Source organism: Schistosoma mansoni, chromosome 7 (assembly GCF_000237925.1).
Source record: "Schistosoma mansoni strain Puerto Rico chromosome 7, complete genome".
NCBI classification, from domain to species: domain Eukaryota; kingdom Metazoa; phylum Platyhelminthes; class Trematoda; order Strigeidida; family Schistosomatidae; genus Schistosoma; species Schistosoma mansoni.
In genome coordinates this window covers 676,724-702,960 of record NC_031501.1, presented here as the reverse complement: position 1 = coordinate 702,960, position 26,237 = coordinate 676,724, and the positions used below count along the sequence as shown (strand labels likewise).

The following is a 26,237-nucleotide window of genomic DNA, read 5'->3' as shown; positions in this document are numbered from 1 at the left end:
AAGAATCAGAGGCGACTTGATTACAGTTTTAAAATTGCTTATAGATAAATTTGCACCTGATATGCCCCCATTTTTCTTGACTTCCAAAACAGAAAATTTACGAGGACACTCCAAAAAAGTTCACACGCCCAGAACGAATTACTTGTTAGCTGACTACCGACTTTCCCATAGAATCATCAACGAGTGCAATTCATTACCTCAGCACGTGGTTAAGGATCCATCCGTCGACTCCTTCAAAAGAAAGTTGGATCAGCTGAGAGACCATGATTGCCAGGACAAACACAGGTCATCAAGCCTCCTGTCCTTTCCAAACTGAAACCGAAACTACTCTTTCGTTCAAAAAAGGCTCCATAGTTTAAACTTGAGTCACATTGCGAAACTGAAATTATCTGCATTTAATAATGATCTTTGGCGATTTATACACAGAGTTAGATTAACTTTATTCTCGCTGTCTCCACAAGACAGAAACTAAATGTAAGACGTCTGAAAGTTGAAGTTTTAAATCTCTAGGTTAACGAAGGCGGTCTTTGAGGCGGCTTTGTGATGGCATTGCTGCTGTTCGTCGAAAATTACTAAGATACTTCTTCATTTCCGTAATATATCTGAAGTTAAGTGCATTGCATAGTGAAAAATATACCACGCTGTGAGATTTTGTAAATTTTAAGTAGATGTTTGCAAGTTTTTATGCTACCAATTAAAAGTCCTGTATATGAATAAACCGTGTCAGTCAAGATTCCAAACCAAATTTTTTAGACTTCATCATATTTAAATTTCATTACCGATCTTTCTGTGCTTCATCTTAGAAGTTTAGTTTTGTGAGCGAATGTTAAAAGGCTGAAATGACGACTAAACATATTGGGTACTCCAATCCACGAAATTTCAAAGAGAAGATAGAACTTCTAAAAATGAAAGAAGCGGCGTCTACGGCAAACTTTGCTGCTGCTATGAGAGACGCTCAAGAGATCTGCAAGGTATGTTGTTACAACACTTGGCATTACAATTCTACATTCAGATTGCACATGCCTACGACGGCCTTCCGTTATCACTTGATCATAATAATTTATCTGGAAGTGTCCCGAATCGCTCGGGAATCCTAAAAGCATACTCCTTGTCCAATATTAGTAGTACTGACTATCAGACATTAAAGACTGGCGATAACTCTAATCAGGAAACCCCGTTCTTCCAAAAAGATATGCCGGTGAGTTTACTTCGTGCCATGGTTTGTGGACGTTGGCTTTTGTTTTAACTTTTGCAGTTATATATTGGTATTTCCGCCAGTTTGTTTCCCCTAGATTGGGGTGCTATAAATCTCAAAATTCAGAGACTAGCCTCTTGACTTCATAGTGCGTCAGATATATCTTAAACCTAAGAGAAATTTTTCTCTTCATCATAAAATGACTGCGTAACCTCGTTTTTTAGCTACAAACTTTTTAACGGTACAAATATTTGTGAGATTATCTCAGGATACTTGGAATGCCACTCGGTTTTTAAATACAGTTTGCGATCTCACAGGTGTCAGTTTTTTGAAATAATGTCTCAACAAACTACTTGTCTCATTTGTCTATTAGCATTCGCTTTTCATGTGGTTTTGCTCTGAAGCATTATTGCCTAATGGAAATAAACTATAAACAATTAATTCAAAGGAATCAGGACGAATTATGAAGGTGGAATGGTTATTGTATTTTTGTGGTATTTGTTTGCAACTTTTCCTATAATGTCGATTGGTTTTTCCAACTTTATACGTCTACTTAAAGAGTCATAGATCAGCAAACATTTAGTAGACGTTTCTATGTCGATAAAAATGACTTATCAAACGTACTTCATCAAGTAACCATGTTAGCTTATGACTTCATTTCATGGATAAGTAACAGGATAGATCACTTCCCCAATATACATTCATGGCGCATATGATAACCATTACAGTACTACTGTGGTATCTTCAATGTATTGAGTTGTCAAAATACGGCACATTTTTAAAACGCCAACAAAAAGTTCTGTTTTTAGTTGTTGGAAACACAGAGACCACTATTCCTTCAACATGCGTCTGCCAAAACACACATTGAATATTTAGTTTTCTTTACTAATGATGAGATTATAAACCGTTTCATGATCAAACTTTTATGGTGCTTCACTCCTGGAAACAATACTTCTAGTACCCCATTTACTACCGAAAGCGAGTAACCTGCCTGCTTTTGGTAATTGGGATATATATTATATGTTTCTAATCTGTGACTAAATCTACTTCAATGACTGACATTAAATTATTGTATATCAGTACTTAAGTATAGCAAGAGTACAACATCAAGTCCTCATTGTCCCGAATCAAGAATGTATTTAAGTAAAATCAGTGAATTATGAATTGCACCAAATTGGTGGCTGAACACATTCTTTTTGGTATTGCCTTTAGTCTAAAATCAATCCTCCCAGCTATTCCATCGCATTTGAAGCCAAGTTTTAAGAAGATTGTCTTTTTATAAACCGTAGGATATTCCATTTCCTTTTTTATAACCGTTCTGAATTTACTTATGAATTTTCTTCAGATATTTCAGTCATTCACAAAATAGAACTTCGCACGTACGTACATCAGTTCGAGTTACCATACCACATTAGCACATAGATGCAGTTGTCGACTCAAATCCCATAGTGGTAGGAGTAGTAAGAGTTTAAGCAGTAATGTGAAAGATTAGGCTTTGAAGATGTTATTCAAGGAGTATAATCCAGCGCAACAAATTTGGAGAGAGAAAAAAGATAGAGACATGAAGAATTCAAAAGATTAGAATTTGGGAGAACACAAAGAGTGGATGCACCTTCGTCATTGCAAACGATTTTGAGACATGTCATTCAAGGTCTCTAACCATCGGTTGCTATCGTCTCGCGAATCCCAACCAGGTAGTCTACACCTACCAACATGGCTCAATCCACTTGTCGGTGACTTCATGGATTTATGCCACGTTTTGTTCTGGCCGCCCCTAGCTTTCTTCTAACCTATTTTTACGCCATAAAGCATTGCACGTCGGGGCAGTCGATGGTTGGGCATACGTAACACGTGTCCCAGCCATCTCAACTGATTATGGTTCACTACTTCATCAATCGATTTGCCATCATTACCTAGTACCCGTTACCTAACAACTGCATTACTTACTCAGTGGTCCCTGAATATACAAGCAATGCTTTGAAGACACCTATGATCGAATACTAGTAGCCTACGAATATCCTCTACTCTTATCGGCCATATTTCACTGCCATAAAGTAGTACGGAACGAACTGCTGCACAGTAAACCCATCCTTTGGTTGTTAGACGGATATCTCGCCTACGCCATAAATGACGCAATTTGGCGAAAGCTAGACGAGTCTTCTGTATCCGTGCTGATATTTAGTCCCAGATATTTGGAAACAGTGTTTTGTAAACTATAGTCAACAAAACAGAACGTATTTGCTTCAAGAAGCCAACATTACAATTTGAAAAAAGCTTTCTAGCAATCACTGATGCGAAACTCACAAATTGATTTAAATGAAAATGCAGATATTAATAAAAATTACTAACAGACTTGCTTTATTTTAATCACTTCTACAAGCAATATTCTTTATGGTGATAAGCATTGGTGTTAGTATCACTATTTCAGTCATTTTTCAATACTAGTCATCATGTTAATTTCATCTGTGTACTTATTTGGTACGTAAACTTAAACTGATGCTCATCTATGCCAGGTCCTACATTGATCATAACCGACAACCTTGTGTAAAATTGTCATTCATTTATAACGTTTTTCATTTTTTTTCTTCCATCCTCCAGGTCGATCGTAAAGATATACATGGCTCCAGTGTATCTAGTTCTCATACCAATGTATATCCATCAGCATCAAATATTCATGATGAACGAGTCGTTCAAAGGCCATTACCTAGTAGTACTGTACCAATTAAAGAAACTATTCCGGTTAAATTAGATGAAGAATTATCACAAAAGTCTCAAAATCCAAATGTTTGTCCATTTTCATATGAACCAATTGGTTCAAAAACTACTACAACTACAACACCTGATACATCTCATCATTTACATGAACGAAATACTTTTATTCATGATACTGATTATGCATCATCTGATAATTACTTGTCATCCTCTTGGTCTACTATTCCACCTACACAACATTCTGCTCCTAAAAGTTGTTTAGAGTAAGTACCATGGATTTTGTTTTTTAAGAAAAAAATTGGTTGAGAAAATAATTTATAGCAATTGTTTAGTTGGGGGGGGGGGAGTTTGTGGTGATGGGTTTAATTCATCGATGGTATTCATCACAGACGGATATTAGTCGTTGTATTATTAAAAACTATGAAGGGTTGGACAGATGTTTCATTCCAGCGTAAGAATCCTTAACAGTGAGCACCCGTGACCCCGACAAATACTGAACATAGGGCTTTTAGGTCTTGCAGCAAATTTTTGACCATTTGAAACATTTGGTCAGCATCCAATGGTACCGTTCCAACTCCAGTCAATTTCGCGAAATAGTGCGGTGATCACACGATGTTAGCTGTTTTTCTTCTGACATTTCTGAACTCCTCTAGTCACAACTCACTAGAACTTCAAGAACATTTTGAAGTAGGTCACCAGTGTGAGCTGAGTATCATAGTTTAGTTGGAGGGGTTTTTTAGGGATTGGTTTCATTTGTTGGTAGTATTGGTCACCAAGTGGTTGGAGTTCGAATTCTACCATTAGGTGCCGATTACTACTTATACTCTTACTACTTCTACCACTATGGGATTTTAATCGACAACTGGATCTCTGTGCTAATGTGGTATGTCAACTCGAACTGATGTATGTATGTACGAAGTTCCACGTTGTGACTGACTAACTAACTGTTGTGAGACCTGAAGGTCTCATGTTTGAACCTTGGTGTCGTGGTTGCGTATATACTACTGAGGTGTTCCGTAATAAGACAAAATGGCTTTCCAATGCACTTCGTAGTTTTAAATGATATCCTGATTGGGGTCAATCTGTGAGGTATAAAAACCATAATCATTGTCATTGTTTACAAATTTTTGTTATACTTGTTCATTTTTACTTTCATTTAAAAGTATGCTCGTAGTGTTTTAGTTAACATAGCCCCCAAATGCCGAGAGGGGGGAGAACCCGCTCCCTCTCTCGAAATGCTCTCACACGGCCACGCATATATAGCCTCTGCCAGGGAAGTCCTACTCACTGCCTTCTCATGGCGAGGGTGTTGTTTACAAAATTGAGAGGACGAAAAGCGAATGTCCGGTGCTTTAACAGGGTTGGTGGACACGAAAAGAGTCGGAAAACCCTGATTCCAAACCAATAGTGCACATGGGCTTCAGAATCTTGAGTAGAACAAATGGCGTATGAACCAATTGTTGGTCACCGGCTACCACGGGACTGCATTTCCTCACGATACCCCACTGCCTTGTGAATCAGACCTTTAGGTCAGAGGTTCTGTGTGTGGCCCCTTAAGAAAACCACCTGCTTCGGTTTGGGGACCCGGGGAGTATCATGGCCCTCACACAATTAAATGAAATGACAATTTTTTGTGTGGCGCATATGTTTTCGGTGCTCCCTTGTACCAATATTTATGTGTTCAAATAATAAGTTAACATAGTTGGCTTTGATGTTCTATTCGTTAAAAAGCGGTTGGACGTGCTCTGATGATATACTAACCATTTAATGATGATCTTTAACTTATCCTTCTTAGATTATACACTAACTGGGCATAACTGATATGACAGAGCTGATGTGGCTCTCAGCTTTTGAATCACAATTTGTATAAGTTACAACGATAATTTTCATATGGCTTAAACCAAAGTGGGAGAAGTAAGGTTTAAACCTCTAACCTATTGATTGGTTGGAAGTCGAGTGATGACTGAACTGTCAATCCATCAGTTTATATATGAGCGAAAATTCTCCGGCTGTGTTGTTTCGAGTATGTAACTTCCTAATCAAATAGTGTATACATGGTAATTCATTCCATTGGAGAGTGAATGATCTAATAGTTGCCACAACATTCCGCGATTCATTTATCAAATGACGACTAATCATCATATTTATTCTTGTGTTAAACACTTTGTGTATAAGTGTGTTATTTTTCTTGAAGAAAAAAGTCACTTTCTACCGGGTAGTGGCTTCTATTGTCTTTTGGTAACGGTCTAGTTGTGTGCGTGTGCAGCATATGTAAGTGAATCGATGTCATAGGCAACCGTCACTTGACCACATTATATCTTGAAATTCCATTCATCAATCGGCATTCTATTCATTCTTTTAAACATTTGCAATCTTTGTTCACTCTTGTCAAATCTTAATTCATCATATCAATACCAAAACAGTGTTACTCACGTACCTTTGTCTTTCAAAGATGTTTTCTTCGGCAAGAAATGATTTTCTTTCTCGACATCAGTCAGCTGATCAGTCATGTGTAACGTAGAACCTGACACATTTCCATCGGCTAAAGTTAGCATACCACATTAGCACAAAAAGATGAAATTATCAAACTATATTCCAGAGTGGTGGAAATAGAACCAATTTCAGTATTATCATGTATGAACAGAGAAAAGAATTTATAAAGAAATCTCAGGACTGAGTGGATACACCTACACTGTTGCAAATAATTTTGAGCCATATTACTTAAATTCCCTAACAGTGGTTACGATATGTGCTCGGACCCCAACCAGGTATTCTACTTCTGTTAACATAGCTCAGTCCAATTATCAATGAATTTATAAACTTGTGTCATGTCTTAATTTGGTCGTCCCAAACTCCTACACTAGGCAGCATCACCCGTCGGGGTAAGGATCCAGAAATTTTTGTCTGTCTTTTGCTAACCTTAGTTGTAGGTGAAATATTTCCTGTTAGCCAAAGTTCAATTATATTTTTATGAAACAAATTGTGTATTTTTGTAAATCATAGCACATAAAAATGGAACTCACTTATTAGATGCAATTATTTGTCCATAAGTATCTTCAAAGCATTATTGGAATATCGTGGAACCATCACGTGAGTAATACCGACGCCAGGCATAGGTTACTATATAGAGCTGGGAATTCGATTGATATGGTTAATAAACGTTCATCGATTGAGGTATTCAGATCATGTGTTATGCATGTTTAACCATCGTCTACCCCACCATTCAATCCTGATTAACATAAAATTAGGTTAAAAATTAACCTAATGGCAAGTAGATCAAAATATGGCATTAATCCATAAATACATTAATTGTTTATCCGAGCTATATGTTGTCAAAATTAAATTAAATTGACTGCTGAGGAGTCCCACAATAGGACGAAACGGCTGTCCAGTGCTTCCAGGTTTTCCATGGTAGTCTAGCTCCAATTGACTCATGATTTCAACTTTACAGTAGAAAAATATTGGTTAATACATCTTAACATGCATTCAAATCTTAAAATCAAATCATTGACCTTTCACTGATTCTTCATTTATTTATTTATTTAAACATAAATATTGGTACAAAGAGGCACCAGATATATATGGGCCACACAAATCTCATTTGATTTGTGTGAGGGCTGTGATACTGCCCGGGTGCCCAAACTGAAGCAGGTGGTTTTCTCAGGGGGCCACACCCAGAGCTTTGACCTAAAGGTCTGATCCACAAAACAGTGGAGCATCGTAAAGAGATGCAGTCACATGTCATCTGGTGACCAACGATTGATCCATGCGCCATTTGTTCCATCAGGATACTGGAGCCAGCCCATGTGCACCATCGGTTTTTAATCAGGGTTTTTCAACTCCCCTAGGTGGATCCTCCGTATTCACCAACCCTGTTAAAGCGTTGGACATTCACTTTTCGTCCTCTCAATTTCGTAAACAACAGTAATGACACGAGAAGGCAGTTAGTCGGACTTCCCTGTTAGAGGCTATATACGTGTGGCCATGTGAGAGCATTTGGAGAGGGAGAGCGGACTCTCCCCACTTTCGGCCTTATCAGGGCATTTGGGGGCTCATTCTTCATTCCATCTATAAGGTAGATCAAAGTATACTTCCATCATCTTAAATTTCGTTTGGTAATATACTTTCCCTTAAGGTTACGTAGATCACTGAAGTATAGTTTTTCTACTGTTCTTCGGCATAAATTAAAAAAAACAACAAAGCCGTTCATTATTTTCAATATTTTGAGGGTAATATATATATATCTTCTAGTAGAAAAAGTGGTGTGTTATTTGAACAAATACATTCCGATCATGATCTTATGATAAACAAACGAGTTGACTTTATACTGTGCTTCTTCAAACTTGACAAATTTTTCTATTAAAAGTTGTTTTGAATTGTATAGTTCTTTGCAAATAATATATCTAGTTAAGTGGAAGAAGTGTTATCAGTAACGATGTTCATGTTCCAATTAATGCTGTAGCTGAATTGTGGTGTTATCTTTGAATTTATTCGTATGATAAGCTCCATCGTCTATCTACTTTCAAGTATGGTAAAATAATCAGTCTAGAAATTTGTATAAATACTCTTATCCATTATTCATTTTTACACTTCTGTCATTGCGTAGTACTATCAAAACTATGGATTAATACTAAGGATTATTGCTTATACTCTTACTACTTCTACCACTATGGGATTTGATTCGACAACTGCATCTCTGTGCTAAAGTGGTATGATAACTCGAACTGATGTACGTACGTACGAAGTTCTACGTTGTGACTGACTGACTGATGGATACGTATGAGGAGCATATATATATATATGACTCGAGTATTTGCATTATGTAATAATTATACAATATTACAGTGATTATAAAAATAATACTGAGCGATTGGAAGAAGGAGGATCAGAGTAATCAAAGTAATTATTCGAAAAATTAAACAGTTGGTACATTGCATAATATATAAAAAGAATTAACAAACTATTTTGATGAAACAAAGATGGATAGTGGCTGGTAATGGAGTCCAGGACGTGCGCTACTTCATCCTATTTGGGACTTGTCAGCTGAATGTAACTGCATCTCAGAGTTGATGTTTTACTCTGGGACTCGAACCCAGTACCGTTCGCTTCAAACGCCATCACGTTATCCACTTAGTTACTGAGTCATGATAGCCACCTGCTTGTGCAACGGGGTGAAGTTTAAATTCACTTGGTGTTGTTTGCTTGTATCTTCTCATTGTTGTTTAGGACTGTAATTGATCAGTCTCTTGTTGATGAAAGGTCAATCTTATAGTAGTTATGTGAAAATCAAAAGACATGTTTGAGACTATGTAAAAATACAAAAGTGAAGGAAATTAGAAAATTTCATTGAAATCGTGAACCGATCCGAGTTTAGACCACCATTAAAAACCTGAAAGCACTGGGCAGTGGTTTCAACTTAGTGTGGGATTCCTCAACAATGAGCATCCACGATCCCCACAGCTGGAACTCGAACTCAGGACCTTGAGTCTTGAACGCTAAGGTTCGATCTCCATATCACTGAACCGGCATCCAACGATGTTAGTGTCTGACTTTAATCACTCCTCGACTATACTGGAAATTAGAAATTTGATTGAGTATTTTTAAAATAAAGGGTTTAATCAAAGTTCAGCTAAAAACACCCCTATACCGATGACCAAAGTAACGAGAGTTGTTGTACAAACTTCATTTTTATGCAGAGGTTAGGTTTGCGAACATGGATTCTGATAGCTACATCAGTATTGAAAAGACAAACTCTCCTCACAGTCCTACTATACACTTAATAAATTTAATTTCTCTTTTTTTCCTTTCAATTTTCAGTAATTGGAACAATGAGTGTTCCAATGTTGCAGTTGTTAGCCGGCATCAAATTCAAAGGAATTTTAATTTATTTACAGATACTAAACCGTACTATCAAAGTTTACAACCGAAATCACATATTTCTACAAATCCTTATCTATTTTGTACATCTCATTCAGATATTGAAGTGGCATCCACTACCAGTTTACTTACGCAACAATCATCATTAACTAATTCAAGTCAATATACATGTGAATCAGGTTATTTTAGTGCTGGTATCGGCACACCAGTTGGATTTCGAAGTTTTCCTCCTACAAATTCTTTACAACACCAATTGAAAACACCTTTTTCTGCTAATATTACTGAACAGATTAGGCAGGCTCAAACACCGTATTCAGTGGTTGATTGGCGCAGGTAATTACACATTTTTAACTGATTATTATTATTACTTTACTTTACTTACTTACTTACTTACGCCTGTTACTCCCAATGGAGCATAGGCCGCCGACCAGCTTTCTCCAACCCACTCTGTCCTGGGCCTTCTTTTCTAGTTCTTTCCAGTTCTTGTTCATTCTTCTCATGTCTGTCTCTATTTCTCGGCGTAATGTGTTCTTTGGTCTTCCTCTTCTCCTTCGACCTTCAGGATTCCATGTGAGGGCTTGTCTTGTGACACAATTGGGTGATTTCCTCAAAGTGTGCCCAATCCACTTCCAGCGCTTCTTCCTGATTTCTTCCTCCGCTGGAATCTGGTTTGTTGTCTCCCACAGTAACTTGTTGCTGATAGTGTCTGGCCATCGGATCCGAAGTATCTTGCTTAGACAGCTGTTAATAAACACTTGTATCTTCTGGATAATGGCTTTCGTAGTTCTCCACGTCTCTGCCCCATACAGAAGAACTGTCTTGACATTTGTATTGAAAATTCTAACCTTGGTGTTGGTTGACAATTGTTTTGAGCTCCAGATGTTTTTCAGCTGTAGGTATGCTGCTCTTGCTTTGCCGATCCGCGCCCTCACATCTGCATCTGATCCACCGTGTTCATCAATGATGCTGCCCAGATATGTAAAGGTTTCCACATCCTCCAAAGCTTCTCCGTCAAGTGTAATTGGATTGGTGTATATTGTATTGTATCGGAGAGTCTTGCTTTTCCCTTTGTTTATATTGAGACCTACTGCTGCTGAGGCTGCTGCTACACTGGTCGTTTTCTCCTGCATTTGTTGTTGCGTTTGTGATAGAAGAGCCAGATCATCCGCGAAGTCTAAATCGTCAAGCTGCATCCTACCTGTCCACTGTATCCCGTGCATTCCTCCAGATGTTGACGTCTTCATAATCCAGTCGATCACTAGGAGAAAGAGAAAGGGTGAGAGTAGGCAACCTTGCCTAACACCGGTCTTTACCTCGAACGAGTCGGTGAGTTGTCCTCCGTGGACGATTTGGCAGTTTAGTCCATCATAGGAGTTCCGTATGATGTTGACTATCTTCTCAGGCACGCCGTAGTGTCGAAGAAGCTTCCATAGTGTCGTCCTGTCCACGCTATCAAATGCCTTCTCGTAGTCGATGAAGTTGATGTAGAGTGATGAATTCCATTCGATTGATTGTTCCACAATGATACGTAGAGTTGCGATTTGATCTGTGCACGATCTATCCTTACGAAATCCAGCTTGTTGATCTCGAAGTTGGGCGTCTACGGAATCCTTCATCCTGTTTAACAATACTCTGTTGAAGACTTTCCCTGGTATTGAGAGGAGAGTGATGCCCCTGTAGTTGTCGCACTTGCTAAGATCACCTTTCTTTGGTACTTTGATCAGAAGTTCTTTTTTCCAGTCTGTTGGTACATGTTCTTCGTCCCAAATCTTACTGAAGAGGATGTGGAGTATCTTGGCAGTTGCTGTTACATTTGCTTTCAGTGCCTCTGCCGGGATGTTGTCTGGTCCCGCTGCTTTGCCACTCTTGATTTGTCTAATGGCCATGCTGATCTCTTCAATTGTTGGTGGGCCAATATCGATTGGGAGGTCTGTGGGTGCTGCTTCGATGTTGGGTGGGTTCAGTGGAGCTGGTCGATTCAAGAGTTCCTTGAAGTGTTCTACCCACCTGTTTCGTTGTTCTTCAATATCGTTGATTACTTTGCCTTCCTTGTTTTTCACTGGTCTTTCTGGTTGACGGTAATTTCCAGCAAGTTTCTTTGTTGTATCATACAGTTGTCTCATGTTCCCCTCTCTTGCAGCCTTTTCCGCTGTCATCGCTAAATCTTCCACATATTTACGTTTGTCGGTCCTGATGCTCCTCTTCACTTGCTTGTTTGCCTCTGTGTATTCGGCTTGTGCCTTGGCTTTTTCTGCTCTTGTTCGGCTGATATTGATTGCTACCTTCTTGTTCCTCCTTGCTTCAATTTTATCCAGTGTACCAACAGTGATCTATTCCTTGTGATGGTGCTTCTTTTGGTCCAGAACCTCCTGACATGTTGAAACGATTGCCTCCTTGATACCTTTCCAGCTGCTCTCTATGGTGGTTCCCTCTCCATTGAGTAGGTCATGAAAGGCCTCGAACCTGTTGCTGAGGGCTATGTTAAATTCGTTGAGTTTGTCAGCATCTCGAAGAAAGGCCGTGTTAAACTTTTGTGATGTTGTCCGCGCCATTGTCCAGTGCTTCTTGAGTTTTAGTTTCATCTTGGCGACCAGCAAATGATGATCGGATGCTATATCAGCTCCTCTTCTGGTTCTCACATCCTCCATCGTCCTCCTGAACTTTTTGTTGATGCAGATATGGTCGATTTGATTCTGTGTAGTGTGATCCGGTGAAATCCAAGTGGCTTTGTGTATGTTTTTGTGTGGGAATATGGTGCCACCTATGACCAGTTTATTGAAGGCACATAGGTTTGCAAATCTCTCACCGTTTTCGTTCCTTCCTCCCAGTCCATGTTGTCCCATGACGTCTTCGTATCCAGTGTTGTCCTTTCCAACCTTGGCATTGAAATCTCCCATTAGAATGGTCAGGTCCTTGGTTGGGCACTTCTCGAAGATTGACTGCAGCCTATCGTAGAATTGGTTTTTAGCGTCTTCATCGTAGTCGTTGGTCGGCGCATAGCATTGGATGACGTTCATTGTAATGCCCTCTCTCTTTGTTTTGAAGGAGGCTTTGATGATCCTTGGTCCATGAGATTCCCATCCTATAAGTGCATTTTGTGCTTTTCTGGACAGCATCAATGCAACTCCTTGTGTATGTGGGGCATTTTCTTCTTCATGACCGGAGTATAACAGAAGTTCTCCTGAAGACAGTCGTTGTTGTCCAACCTGCGTCCAATGCGTTTCACTGATTCCAAGCACCTCCAGGTTGTATTTTCTCATTTCTGCAGCAATTTGGAAGACTCTTCCGGTCTCCCACATTGTCCGGACATTCCATGTACCTATAAGAATTGTTGCTCTGGTTGTAAGAAGGTGCATCGGCCTCATGACTTCCGAAGGAACTCGGCTTTCATCATGAGACGTCATTTTTCCTTCTACTCCCAGGGCAGAGTTTAAATGGTTTGAATGATTTTTTCTGGTTAGCGTTTTTTTAGCGAGTTGATTTTCTACGGGATGGGGTCGCTAACCCCATGCCCAACCCTCCTCCTTTACCCGGGCTTGGGACCGGCAGTAGCCCCTGGAGGAGCTACAGGCGGAGTTGATTATTATTATTACTATTTTTAATATTAATCGTAGTAGTAATGATCTGGAGAATTTGTGGAGATTTTGTTATTTTCACAGTTTAAACTTCGAAATGATCTTAGCTAGACTATTATTGAAATCCTGGAAGTATTGGACGGGTGTTTCATCGCAGTATGGGGCTCCTCAGCAGTACGCATTCACAAAGCTAGATATTAACACCGTTGGGTGCTGACTCAATGGTTGCACCCCTGACTGAAGACCCCAGGCTCAATGCCCAGGTACGGGATCGTGGATACGGATCACTGAGGGATCATGTGCTGGGTCTATACTTTCAGTTTTCCAGTGGTGGCCTAAGATCAATTCGTGATATTAACTATTATTATTATTATTATTATTATTATTATTATTATTATTCCCAGTGCATACCATCTTGGATTCTTAACGAGAGCATTCTGTTATCTTGTCTCTTTTTTCATTTGTACGCTTGGCCTAATTAACCATTCAGTAGTTCTATTCGACCACCTATTCAAATGCTTTAACTTAGACAGTTGTGCAGTATCATTAACAAACATACCGAAAATTGTAATCTCTGCAAATCTGAATCCATCAACCTGTCTTTGATTTCCAAGTTTAATTACATTCTATTTATTAATGATATTATTTTGATTTAATAATGAGAAGTAGAAGTATCTTTACTCACCACTGTTGCCTAGATTACTAGAACATTAAAGGGTCTTCTTGTCAGTGAACGAGAACTCAGGTGGGGGCAATCAATTTATTGCTTAACACAATATCGTAGAGTTCTTTCGTAAAATGTAAAAAAACATACATTAAATACTTTATTTGTAAATCTGCCATCAATTGTCTCAAACTTCATCGTCCTTCATCACTATTACAATTACTCTCTGTTGCCGTTCCCTTCGATTCGATCTTCTCAACCTTCTGCTGCCAGGCATTCTATTTCTGAATGATGTTACACACTACTTATGTCTTTGATTGAGATCAATCGATTGATGTTAGACCACCATTGAAAACTGAAAAGCACTGGGCGGCCATTTCGCCCTAGTATGCGACTCCTCAGCATTTCACATCTATTATCTAGCTCGCGGGATTCGAACCCGGGATCTTCGGTCTCTTGCGCGAACGCTTAACCTTTAGAAATGCTCTCACATGGCCAGCGAATATATAGCTTCTGCCAGGGAAGTCCTACTCACTGCCTTCTCGTGGCGGGGGTGTTGTTTACGAAATTGAGAGGACGAAAAGCGAATGTCTGGCGCTTTAACCGGGTTGGTGGACACCGAAAGTCCACCTAGGGGAGTTGGAAAACCACAATTCCAAACCAATGGTGCACATGGACTGGCTCCAGTATCCTGAGGGAACAAATGGCGTATGTATCAATCGTTGGTGACCGGCTACCATGAGACTGCATCTCACGATTCTCCACTGCCTTGTGGATCAGATCTTTATATCAAGGGCTCCGGATGTAGCCCCCTAAGTAAACCACCTGCTTCAGTTTGGGTACCTGGGCATCACAGCCCTCACACAAATCAAATGAGATTTGTGTGGCGCATATATATCTGGTGCTTCCTTGTACCAATATTTATGTATTTAAATAAATAAATAACCTTTAGACCACAGAGTCGGCATCCAATGGCGTTAATGTCTAACTTCAGCCAATCCACGAACTTTCACTTACCATCTTCTATTGGTACAAAGGGGCACCAAATACATATGCGCCATACAATAACAATGAGGCCAGTAATAGTTATCATTGATTTGTGTGGGGGTTGTGATACTGCCCGAGTCCCCAGACCGAAGTAGTTGGTTTTCTTAGGAGGCTACATCCCGAGCCTTTCACCCACAGGTCTAATCCATAGGGCAGTGGAACAATGTTAGGAGAAGGCATTGTGTAGGACTTCCATGACCAGTGGTTGTATATGTGTGACCATGTGAGAGCATTTGTCAAGGGAGAGCTGACTCTCCCCACCCTCGACCATACCAGGGCATTTGAGGGTAAATACCTGTCTCTACCTGATATGGATTAACTCCACTGGTCGCGGCTTCTCACTAGAACTCCGAGAATTCCCTCACGAAGCTAGTCACTAGTGTTTGTCTACACAAGTAGCATACACCACACTGTAACTGTTTCAGTTCTTAGACAGATGATATGTCTATATTTATGAGTTGTAAGATTTATTTAAATTAGAGGGAAATAAAATTTTGCACATCGTTATATCAATTTGAAAATTCCTTTGAAATCATAATATAATTGAAGGAAGTATTCTTTCTTGTGAATTCTCTTTTTTTGAAATTCTCTCCAAGAGGTTGAAATTCTGTCATTTGATTTAGTGTGAACTTTGAATCGTCATAGTTTTCTTATTGTTCCCAATTGAGAAAAAAGGTATCTTCATATACATTTGATGTTGCATGTTTGTTTAATATTATTACTAGTTGTAATGTTTAATTTCTCCTAAGGACTGCTTCTGATTCATCTATCCACCATACATTATCAGATATTCAATTAAATCCAATTGAACAATATACATATGGTCCTGGGAAGACAGAAAAGTCACATATTTTAAGTCCTAGGTCTATCATGTCCAGTGATCATTATTTCAGACCAGCATGTAAACTAAGAGGAGTTGAAGAAGAAGAAACTTCAAATATTTTAACACCTATGGATGATACAGATACTAAACGTGCTTGCATGACTCGACGTCATCGTGATACTCATCTACTGGACAATAGTCATTTTGTGCATACTGAACTACCAACAAATGAATCTCATCTAATGCCACCAAAAAGACCTTATACATGTTCAACAGAGTCGCAGTCATCAAACGGATTTGATACAGTTGCTTGTGATATGAAAATGTGCACGTACGTTTTTTTATTTTCAGATTTATTTACTTACCGTTTGTAGTTGTAAGCTTGATTAGGTCACCCGCGGTTATGATTGTATTATATCTCATTGGTTTAAATACCCTTGACTGCCTACGAATTTCCAAAATACACCAAGTGTTAAATCTTTACCATCTCAATGAATTCGTTTATTTACAGGTATTTTAAAAGTGTTTTAGTATAAGAGTAGGTTAAAAGAAAGCTAAGAGAGATCATTTATTTATTTATTTATTTAAACACATAAATATTGGTACAAGGAAGCACCAGATAAATATGCGCCGCACAAATCTCATCCGATTTGTGTGAGGGCTGTGATACTGCTCAGGTGCCCAGACTGAAGCAGGTGGTTTTGTTAGGGGGCCACACCCGGAGCCTTTGACCTAAAGGTCTAGTCCACAAGGCAGTGGAGCATCGTGAGGAGATGCAGTCCCATGGTAGCCGGTGACCAACAGTTGGTTCATACGCCATTTGTTCCTTTAAGATACTGGAGCCAGCCCATGTGCACCATTGGTTTGGAATTGTGGTTTTTCAACTCCCCTAGGTGGACTTTCGGTGTCCACCAACCCGGTTAAAGCGCCAGACATTCGCTTTTCGTTCTGTCAATTTCATAAACATTACCCGTGATGCGAGAAGGCAGTGAGTAGGACTTTCCTGGCAGAAGCTATATATTCGCGTGGCCATATGAGAGCATTTGGAGAGGGAGAGTGGACTCTCCCCACTTTCGGCCGTACCAGGGCATTTGGGGGCTAAGAGAGGTCAAATCATCAGTCTACGGCGACTTGCTTGAACATCTGGGCTACCTGTTCCTGCCATCTAGATATTTCAACAACTTATCTAATTTTGTTTGTTGTAATACATCATTATGGTTATTAATCGCATAACCTATTCAGGTGCGTTTCTGAGAAGTGTACAACCTTTCGTTGTACAAGTTACAAAAGGCCCAATCAGAGATATCGTGGTTGCTGTTAGGCAATATACAGCGAAAAGAATGTACATTATTTAGAGGTCGATTGACTGGACTGCTAACTTCTAACTGGCGATCACTCAATATTTATCGTCAGGATTGACGAAGAAGTAAGAAACGGAAACTTGTCGAAATATATTGTGCTGAGAATTCCATATTGTACCTAAAATGTAATATTGAATAAAGCTAATAATAATAGTAATAATAATCGGCTGTTAAACTGAGCCATGTGGGCAGGAGCTAAACTACCTGGTTTGTGGTTTACACGACTATAATGACCAGTGGTTATAGACTTCGGATGATATGGTTCAGAATTAGCTGTGATGGTGCAAATGGACTTATCTGGCGTTGTAAAACTATCTAATACTTTTTTTGTTGAACAAATTCGTTTTTTATTCTCTAACCGTATTACTATTTCTACTATTCTGATAATGATATTGGTAACCTCATCTCTCCATACTGTTGTGATGTGTCAGCTTGAATCAACGTGTGTGTATATATACCAGATTCTATGTTGAATAAGTATATAAAGCAATATTAGAATTCAAGTATTTCGTTGTGGGGGGATAGGTTGTAGTGTTATGAAATAACTAAGCACATTTAGACTAACTGCAATCGATTTTAGGTTAGCCGCAGATTCATTAATTGATTAATCAAAATATGTCAAATCATATCCTTTGTCTTTTTCTTTTATTCTCATATGATTGCTTTCACTCATTTTATTCCTCTCGATGCAGCTCTGAGCTGTATTGATGTTTACCCGTGAAAGGCTACTGAAACCATTACCAGGCTGCCTAAATCATCAAAGTAGATGGAGTGGTGACGGCTGTGGAAGTGGAGAGTAATTTGCAAAGGCAAAAACAACGGTTTAAAGGTGAATAATAGTTTTAACTGCTAAGCAATTGCTGAGCTCCATTACATTGAAAATGTGAGCTTTAATGTGATATGTCAACCAACACAGTGAAAATTACTGAGGCCAGATACCTACCTGTTGTCGATGTTAAGGTACTATAACTGATCAGTCTGTGTCATTTGTGAATCCTGAGCGGATTATATCAATACCACCATTTAGTCATAAGTTTTTACTAAAGTTGGATGATAGCTAGCAGTGGAATAAAGGACATCTGTTCTGTCTTACTGAGCGTTCATTAGCTGGATGTATCTACATCAATGTCACTGTTCTCATTGAGACACCGATCTATTATCTTTTGCTTCAAATGAAATTCATATCTGTTTCACAAGGTTTCAGGTATCTGGACTCAGTAATTTTCACTGTGCTGGTTGACATATCGCATTAAAGCTCACACTTTCAATGTAATGGAGCTCAGTAACTGCTTAGCAGTTGAAACTATTATTCACCTTTAAACCGTTGTTTTTGTCTTTGCAAATTACTCTCCACTTCCACAGCCGTCACCACTCCATCTACTTTGATGATTTAGGCAGCCTGGTAATGGTTTCAGTAGCCTTTCACGGGTAAATAGTAATAGTACCCGGAGCAGAGGACATAAACATGTACTCGGTGTGAATGAATAATTATCATTTCGATAGGCTTCTTTTCTTGTTGAGTTGTGAGTATATTATTTTTTACTGTTTAGACCTCACATGGACAACAGCGGTGGTACAATGGAGAAGAAAAACATTGTAAGTAAAGTTTTTTTCCCTTTAAGACGATATTCATTTTCCAACTTTTTTACTCACTATATTGCATATAAAGTGTTTCCATCAAACAACAAGAATCTGGAACAATGAGACCTTTCCACAATGAAAGGTAGGGCTTAGAAAGGGTTGACCCTAAAACTAACACAACACATCTTATTCCTTTGATTTCTGCCACTAACAATAAGTCTTTTAAACTATGGAGCTAATTCATCTAAAACTATCCGCAAAACGATTGTGTCTGTTTGGCCTCATACAGTTATCCGCCGGGATCTACGGTCACAGCATTGGTAATTAGGAAGTGACAGTTATCTTCATGCCTATAACAGCAATCACGATCACCTCATTCAAAACTTAATAACTAACATTCTATCTTAATATCTTTCTATGTAATCAGTTACAGTTATTTCGATGATTAAGTCTATCGAATTAGTTCACTGTAATGGTTGATACTCATTGCTTATTTACTTGGTCCAATTCTTGATGTCTCCCTTTAGATTGCCTTTGAATGATTTATTTTTCATGCTAGTTAGAGTAGGAGACAGGACTTATGAACTGATCATTCGGGGTTGTTTAAATTTCGAAATTTTGAAGGAATCAAAGCTTAGAGTATAATTCTTAAGTTATATTAACGATATGATTGTAGTCTACTCTGTGACACCACTTTTTCCTGAATACTATAACGACTATTTTTTTTGCCTATTGGCGTCTATATGAACTTTTCTAGGATTCCATTGTTGATACAGCATTGAAACATCACAAAAGTTGGAAAATTCGTTCCAGTGTTTATAATCCTCATAGTTTAGAACAACCAATGAATAAACCAATTTATCCATGTATATCCAATAAAAATAATAATATAATGCCAACAAATTCGAAATATTCCGATCTCATTGATCCATCTTCTTCACTATCAACCGCATCATCGCATAGTTTTCATCTTAATCAAGATAATTATTCCTTTGGTGGTACACATCTACATAATTTACCATTGCAGCATGCAGAATCACATAGAGGTAATCTCGTTAATATGTTGAATGCTAGTGGAGGAGTTGCTAGGAGTGGAACAACTAGCTCAAGTGGTGTTGGCGTTTGTGGCGGCGGCGGCAGTGGTAGTAGTATTCAAGACAATACAACAACAGATGATTTATTTCTTCGTAACACTAGTACTGGTAATAATGATTTGGATGAATATTTACAACTCCCCAACTTAATTTGTAAGGCAGATGAGTCTACTTATCATTTTGGTGAGTATTTGTATGTGTGTTTATTTATCAAAAGTTTCGTTTACCTGTTTGTTTTTCCTCTTTTTGAACTCGTAATTATTGATAAATAATCATAAAGTTGATTAATCTCAATTTTATGCTTAACATGTTAGAAATGGTTTAAAAGTTTGTACATAGAGATAGTTACACGAGTGTTGTTCGCGGCAGCTCGACAGATGAGATCAATCTACGTATAATAAAAGCTAGAGTAATGTCTGCTAATATGGAACGTTCATTACACCTCCGTAATGTTGATCTGGATGTATAAGGTTGAGTTTACAATGCACCGGTAAGGGCAGATGTGCTCTATGTTTGTGAAACATGGCCTCTCAGAATTGATGTTGTTAGATGGATGTTTGTGTCCAATCATCTTTGTCTCCGGAAAATCTAAGGAGTATAATCCGGTGAAATAAATTGGGAAAGAGAAAAAAGATAGAGACATGAAGAATTCAAAAGATTAGAATTTGGGAGAACACAAAGAGTGGATGCACCTTCGCCATTGCAAACGATTTTCAGCCATGTCATTCAAGGTCTCCAACCATCGATTGCTATCATCTCGCGAATCCCAACCAGGTAGTCTACACCTACCAACATGGCTCAATCCACTTGTCGGTGACTTCATGGATTTATGCCACGTTTTGTTCTGGCCGCCCCTAGCTTTCTTCCAACCTATTTTTACGCCATAAAGCATTGCACGTCGGGGCAGTCGGTGGTTGGGCATACGTAACACGTGTCCCAGCCATCTCAACTGATTATGGTTCACTACTTCACCAATCGATTTGCCATCCTTACCTAGTACCCGTTACCTAACAACTGCATTACTTGCTCAGTGGTCCCAGGATATACAAGCAATGCTTCGAAGACACCTATGATCGGATACTAGCAGCCTACGAATATCCTCTACTCTTATCGGCCATATTTCACTGCCATAAAGTAGTACGGAACGAACTGTTGCGCAGTAAACTCGTCCTTTTGTTGCCAGACGGATATCTCGCCTACGCCATAAATGACGCAATTTGGCGAAAGCTAGACGAGTCTTCTGTATCCGTGCTGAGATTTTGTCACACACCAGACCACAAGGGCTGATGAGACTCCCAAGATAAGTGAAGAGGTCAACATGCTCAACTACTTTAGGTGTCGATACAACCCAATCCTGAAGTAACATTTTGCACTTCGAGGGAGAGAATCGCATCCCGAACATCCCTGCATAGTTGCTTATGGTGATCAGAAGACTCTGCATTTTGTCAGCGTCTTCACCGAATAGAACTATGTCATCGGTGTGTATTCAGTGGGTAAGTTCAACAATGTGTGTTCAAGCCTCAATGAAATAATTCATTTGGTATGACCATCTTCAGGAGATTGATTATACGCTTCAAACGTGGTGTTCAGTTTCTGACATGGTTTCAGGGTATGATGGGACTAACATCTGTCGTCCTTCACAACTTCATAATCGGGATCCTAGAGATTGATGCAACTCAGTGACTTTTGATATTACTAGACATGACTCAAAACAGAAACCAATGGTGGTTCTTTTATTATTTCCTTTACATTATTCATAACAGTGAGAACTTCTTGAACCTCTTTTATAATCTGTTCTCGTCTATATATTTCTACTCATTTATGTATTTTGATTTTACCACCCCTATCCTTTCTTTATCTCTTTACCATTTCATTTCCTTATTTATGTGGCGCATATTTATTCTGGTGCCCATTCGTATCGATATTTATGTGCTTTAATCAATTTAATCCACTTATGAGTACAGTGTGATTAGTCGATCGTGGAACATGTGACTAATCCATCTTGTGATTATACATGCGCATGTTTATTATTATTATTATTGGCAGTAGTATTAGTAATTTGTCTTTTGCCATTTCAGATAACAAATTGTAAGAGATTATGTAGTATACTTTATGTTACTGCAAATACTAATCGACCTAAGTTAGACAATCATTAAAAAACCAAGTCGCACTGGGTAGCTGTTTCATCGTAGTATGGGATTCTAGAAGAGTTCAACAGCGTCCAGTGTAGGGCAGTTACCTATGGAAGATAATGGAAGGGTCGTTGCGTAATATGGCGGATTTTTTTTTAACTTAAAAGTGTAAATCACTTGATACTGATTCAGTGGTCTGAAAGTTAAGCGATCGCAACGAGAGATGCAAGTCCTAGGTTCAACCATCTTCTGTATCGTAGATATGCACTAATCAGGAGACCGGTACCAGGACGAAATAGCTTCATAGTTTACATTGGTTTTCTAACTTGAATCGGTTTATGATCTCAGTAATGTTCAAAAATCTTCACAACTCTACCCCCTCATACTGAGAATATTCTATTGACTATTGGACGGTAGCCCGACCGTTGCTGCTACCTTGACGTGGTGGTCGGGCTTGCCTATCGTGATGAACCAATCGAGCTATACTGGCTGGAACAATCATTCCTCAAGGCCCTACCATGCCAGACAGGTCGGTTAAAGAGCGGTAAGACTAAAAGCAGCGAACCCAATGTCCGATGGCGAAGTCGTACTGCTTACTGTACAGAGGTGTGACAGCAGTAAGGTGTTTCCTTCAGGCAACGAGCATAACATCGATGTTGTCTTCCCACAAGGAGGGATGAGGTCAGAAAATTTCGACCCTAAAATTGCACACCTCGCCTTATCCCACGGATATCCGTCTCCGGCGGTAAGGTCCCAACAAGTACGGAGCTAACACAAAAACTACCCACAACAAGGCCGTGCGTGACCGGCCTCAAGCAGTTGTCTCTTGGGCACGGTGTGGGCAACCGGGAAGTGATAACTGCTCTCATACTTCTAATAGCACTGAAGATTAGACGGTAGTGCTTTTATAAAAATATAATTTACGTTATGAAAACGTGTATGTATTTTCTGTAACCATATTTCATCTGCAGTTACTGTATTACTCAACTCTTTGTACTTCATTTACAGTTACAAATATCAAATATTTTACCAATCAATAATGCAAAAGTATGATTAGGTGATTAATTCATACACACAGATATTATATGTTACGTAATATGGTCTATATAAAAAATGCTTTGTAGGTTTGAGCAATCTAAAAGGAACCCTTCCATACATTTTGTTGTAGGTAGTGTAATTTTCTAAGTTGGTTAGGGTTAGTTGATGTTGTTTTATTGTAAAAAAAACTTGTCAAAGTGTTTCATCATTTTTAAACAGAACAAAGTGTGTGTGTTAAAACTCATATGATTTGAAGAGATGACAGGGGATTTTTTTTAGAAGGGGTTTCATGTCCAGATTTAGTATTTTCATAGTTGAAAGCGTGAGTCAATTGAAGCTAGACCACCGTGAATTGGTTTGGAGCTAAACATAAACTCCATCGGATGCCAGCCCAGTGGTCTATCAGTTAAGTGCTCTGGCGCGAGACTGGTAGGTCCTGGGTTTGAATCTAGCGAGGCGGGGTCGTGGATGCCCACTACCATTGAGGAGTCCCACAATAGGACGAAACGGCCGTCCAGTGCTTCCAGGTTTTCCATGGTGGTCTAGCTTCAAATGACTCATGATTTCAATTTTTTTCTCTTCAAAGTTCAGTACAACCATTTCGGAGGTGATTTTGTTGTGTTTTTTTTTAAGCTGAATAGTTTACTCAAGAATAAAACGTCTCCAGTTTTTTCATCATAAGCTACATCAGTAATGAGTTTGTTATAATTATTTTACTTATGACCTACATAAAAAAAACTAGCATCATTAATTATTGTTATCATATAATGGAACGTCTGTTTCAGTGACCGAGTGCATAAGACACTATTATTTGTTTTCAAATGCCCTTGTATGGTCGAGGGTGAGGAGAGTCAGATCTCCTTCTACAAATGCTCTCATATGGCCACACATACATAACCACTGATCAAGGAAGTTCTAGTCACTGCCTTCTCTCAAAGGCGGTGTTGTTTACGAAATTGAGAAGATGAAAAGATTATGTCCGACGCTTTAACCGGGTTGGTAGATATGGCGGGTTCATCTAGGGGAGTTGAAAAACCCTGATTCTCGACCAGTAATTCACATGATGGAACATATGGCGTATGAACCTATTGTTGATCACTGACTACCATGGGACTATATCTCCTAACATTGCCCAACTTCCTTATGGATTAAACCTGTAGGTCAAAGACTCCGGGTGTGGCCTAAGAGAATCACCTGTTTCAGTCTAGGCACCCGGACAGAATCTCAGCCTTCACATAAGTCCAATGATGAAGTTTGGCACATATATATTTTGGTGTCTCCTTGTACCAATGTATATGCGTTTAAATAAATAGATAAATACCTGAAATTAACTCCCGAATCACTTCTATTTACATTCTTTAATAGTCATTTCTATTTCAATCTTTCATAGTATATATATATTTTTTGGCTGGTGTATTCTGAGCTGTAAATGGTAAATTAAAGTCGAACACCTTCATCAATAAGCCTTATCTTCCACTTTAATGAAGTTGACCCTAATGTTATTTTCTTCAGAATAACATTGAAGTATTTCAATTGTGCATATTATTCAACTTGACTAAAAAAAAACAAAGTCATCTGTTGAAGGTTACAAATACACTGAATCATTTCAACATTATTCCCTATATACCTTTACATTATTATTATTATTTATCCAAATACGACCTGATACAATAGGGTACTAAAATATAGAATGCTTAATACATTTGTGTGTAATCTGGGATATTTTCAGAGTGCATAGACTGAAACATGTAGTTTTCTTGGTAGATCATTCCCTGAGTCTTCGAACAAAGGGACTAATCCACAAGGTAGTGGAGCAGCGTCAAGAAATTCAATCCCATGGTAAATTTGTACGCCATTCGTTTGTTCCTTTAAGATCCGGGAGCCCTATGTAAACCATTGATTTAGCATCAGGGCTTACCAACTCCCTTAGGTAGATCCTCTCTATCCACTAACTTGGACATTGACTTTTCGTCTTATCGCTTTCGTAAATAACACTTCTGCCTCATGGAGGCAATGAGTAGAAATTCCGTGGCAGCCATCAATAAACAAGTGGCTATATACAAAGATTTCATGAGAGAGAGAGTGAATTCTTCCCACCCTAGACTGTACTATGACATGTGGGGGCGGGTGTTCTTACCGTAATTTGATTTAAAAAAACTACATTGATTTATTTTAAATGATTTTCAATAATGCAAAACATTCACTTCATTTGAGTATTTTTTTTTTGAATCTTTAACAGCTGGACGACGTGATAGTTGTACTATGACTGCAGAAATACTTTCCAATTTAGCTAGTTTTCGAGACGAAATAGGAGAGTTTAATGATGGAAAAATTCATTCAGATATTATTCCTGTTAGTTCCAATTTTGGTTCCCATTTCGTTCATATACCTAATCGTACCGGTGTATATAATCCAATGCATAACGATGATATCAATACTATTAATAAAAATATCAAACAGAAAACTACTCATTTACACAATAATATGGTACCTTCTGATTCCTTAATACATCCTACTACTAGTAATCATACTATTACCACTACTTCTATTACTAATACTAATACTACTACTACTACTACCAATACTACTACTACTACTAGTAGTAGTAATAATAATAGTAATATTTATACAGTTGATCGATGTAGACTTCAAAATATGCATTTTATTCAAAGTCATAGTGGGGGGGAGGTTAACAACAACAACAACAACGATACCATATTAACAAATTCTTCTATACCAACTATTTATTCATCATGTGTACATCATGTTGGTGATAAAATTGGTATATCTATGTCACCAAATGATTATCGTCTATTAACTGATCCTAGATTAATTAATTATGTAACTGATAAAGAAACTGAAGCAAAATTAATCAATCAATAATTGTAATGTTTTATGAATAATAATACTAATCATTCATCACGTATTATATATTACCCCCGGTGTTTATGTGTTTATCTATGTGGATTTGTGTGTGTATATTGACAGGCTTCTTTATATTCCTATACAACGACACCAACGACAGTGTACTGTCATCAAAGTATCAACATGGATAGTTCAATCTTTTTGTTTTTCTTCTATACAAGCTATCGGTTTGATGGATTAGTTGTTGTTGTTATTGTTGTTCATGTGAAATAT

General features: G+C 38.4%; 1 protein-coding gene across 1 annotated transcript; it reads left to right on the top strand.

Moving 5' to 3' along the window:
* Window positions 1–839: 839 nt before the first annotated feature.
* Smp_175640 (hypothetical protein) lies at window positions 840–25,982 on the top strand (the record flags this gene model as incomplete). Its single annotated transcript, XM_018798565.1, has 8 exons — window positions 840–971; window positions 1,013–1,198; window positions 3,794–4,170; window positions 9,725–10,117; window positions 15,820–16,224; window positions 18,805–18,850; window positions 19,593–20,112; window positions 25,339–25,982. 8 exons carry the CDS (start codon window positions 840–842, stop codon window positions 25,980–25,982), a joined length of 2,703 nt encoding a protein of 900 aa, XP_018653494.1.
* Window positions 25,983–26,237: the final 255 nt, after the last annotated feature.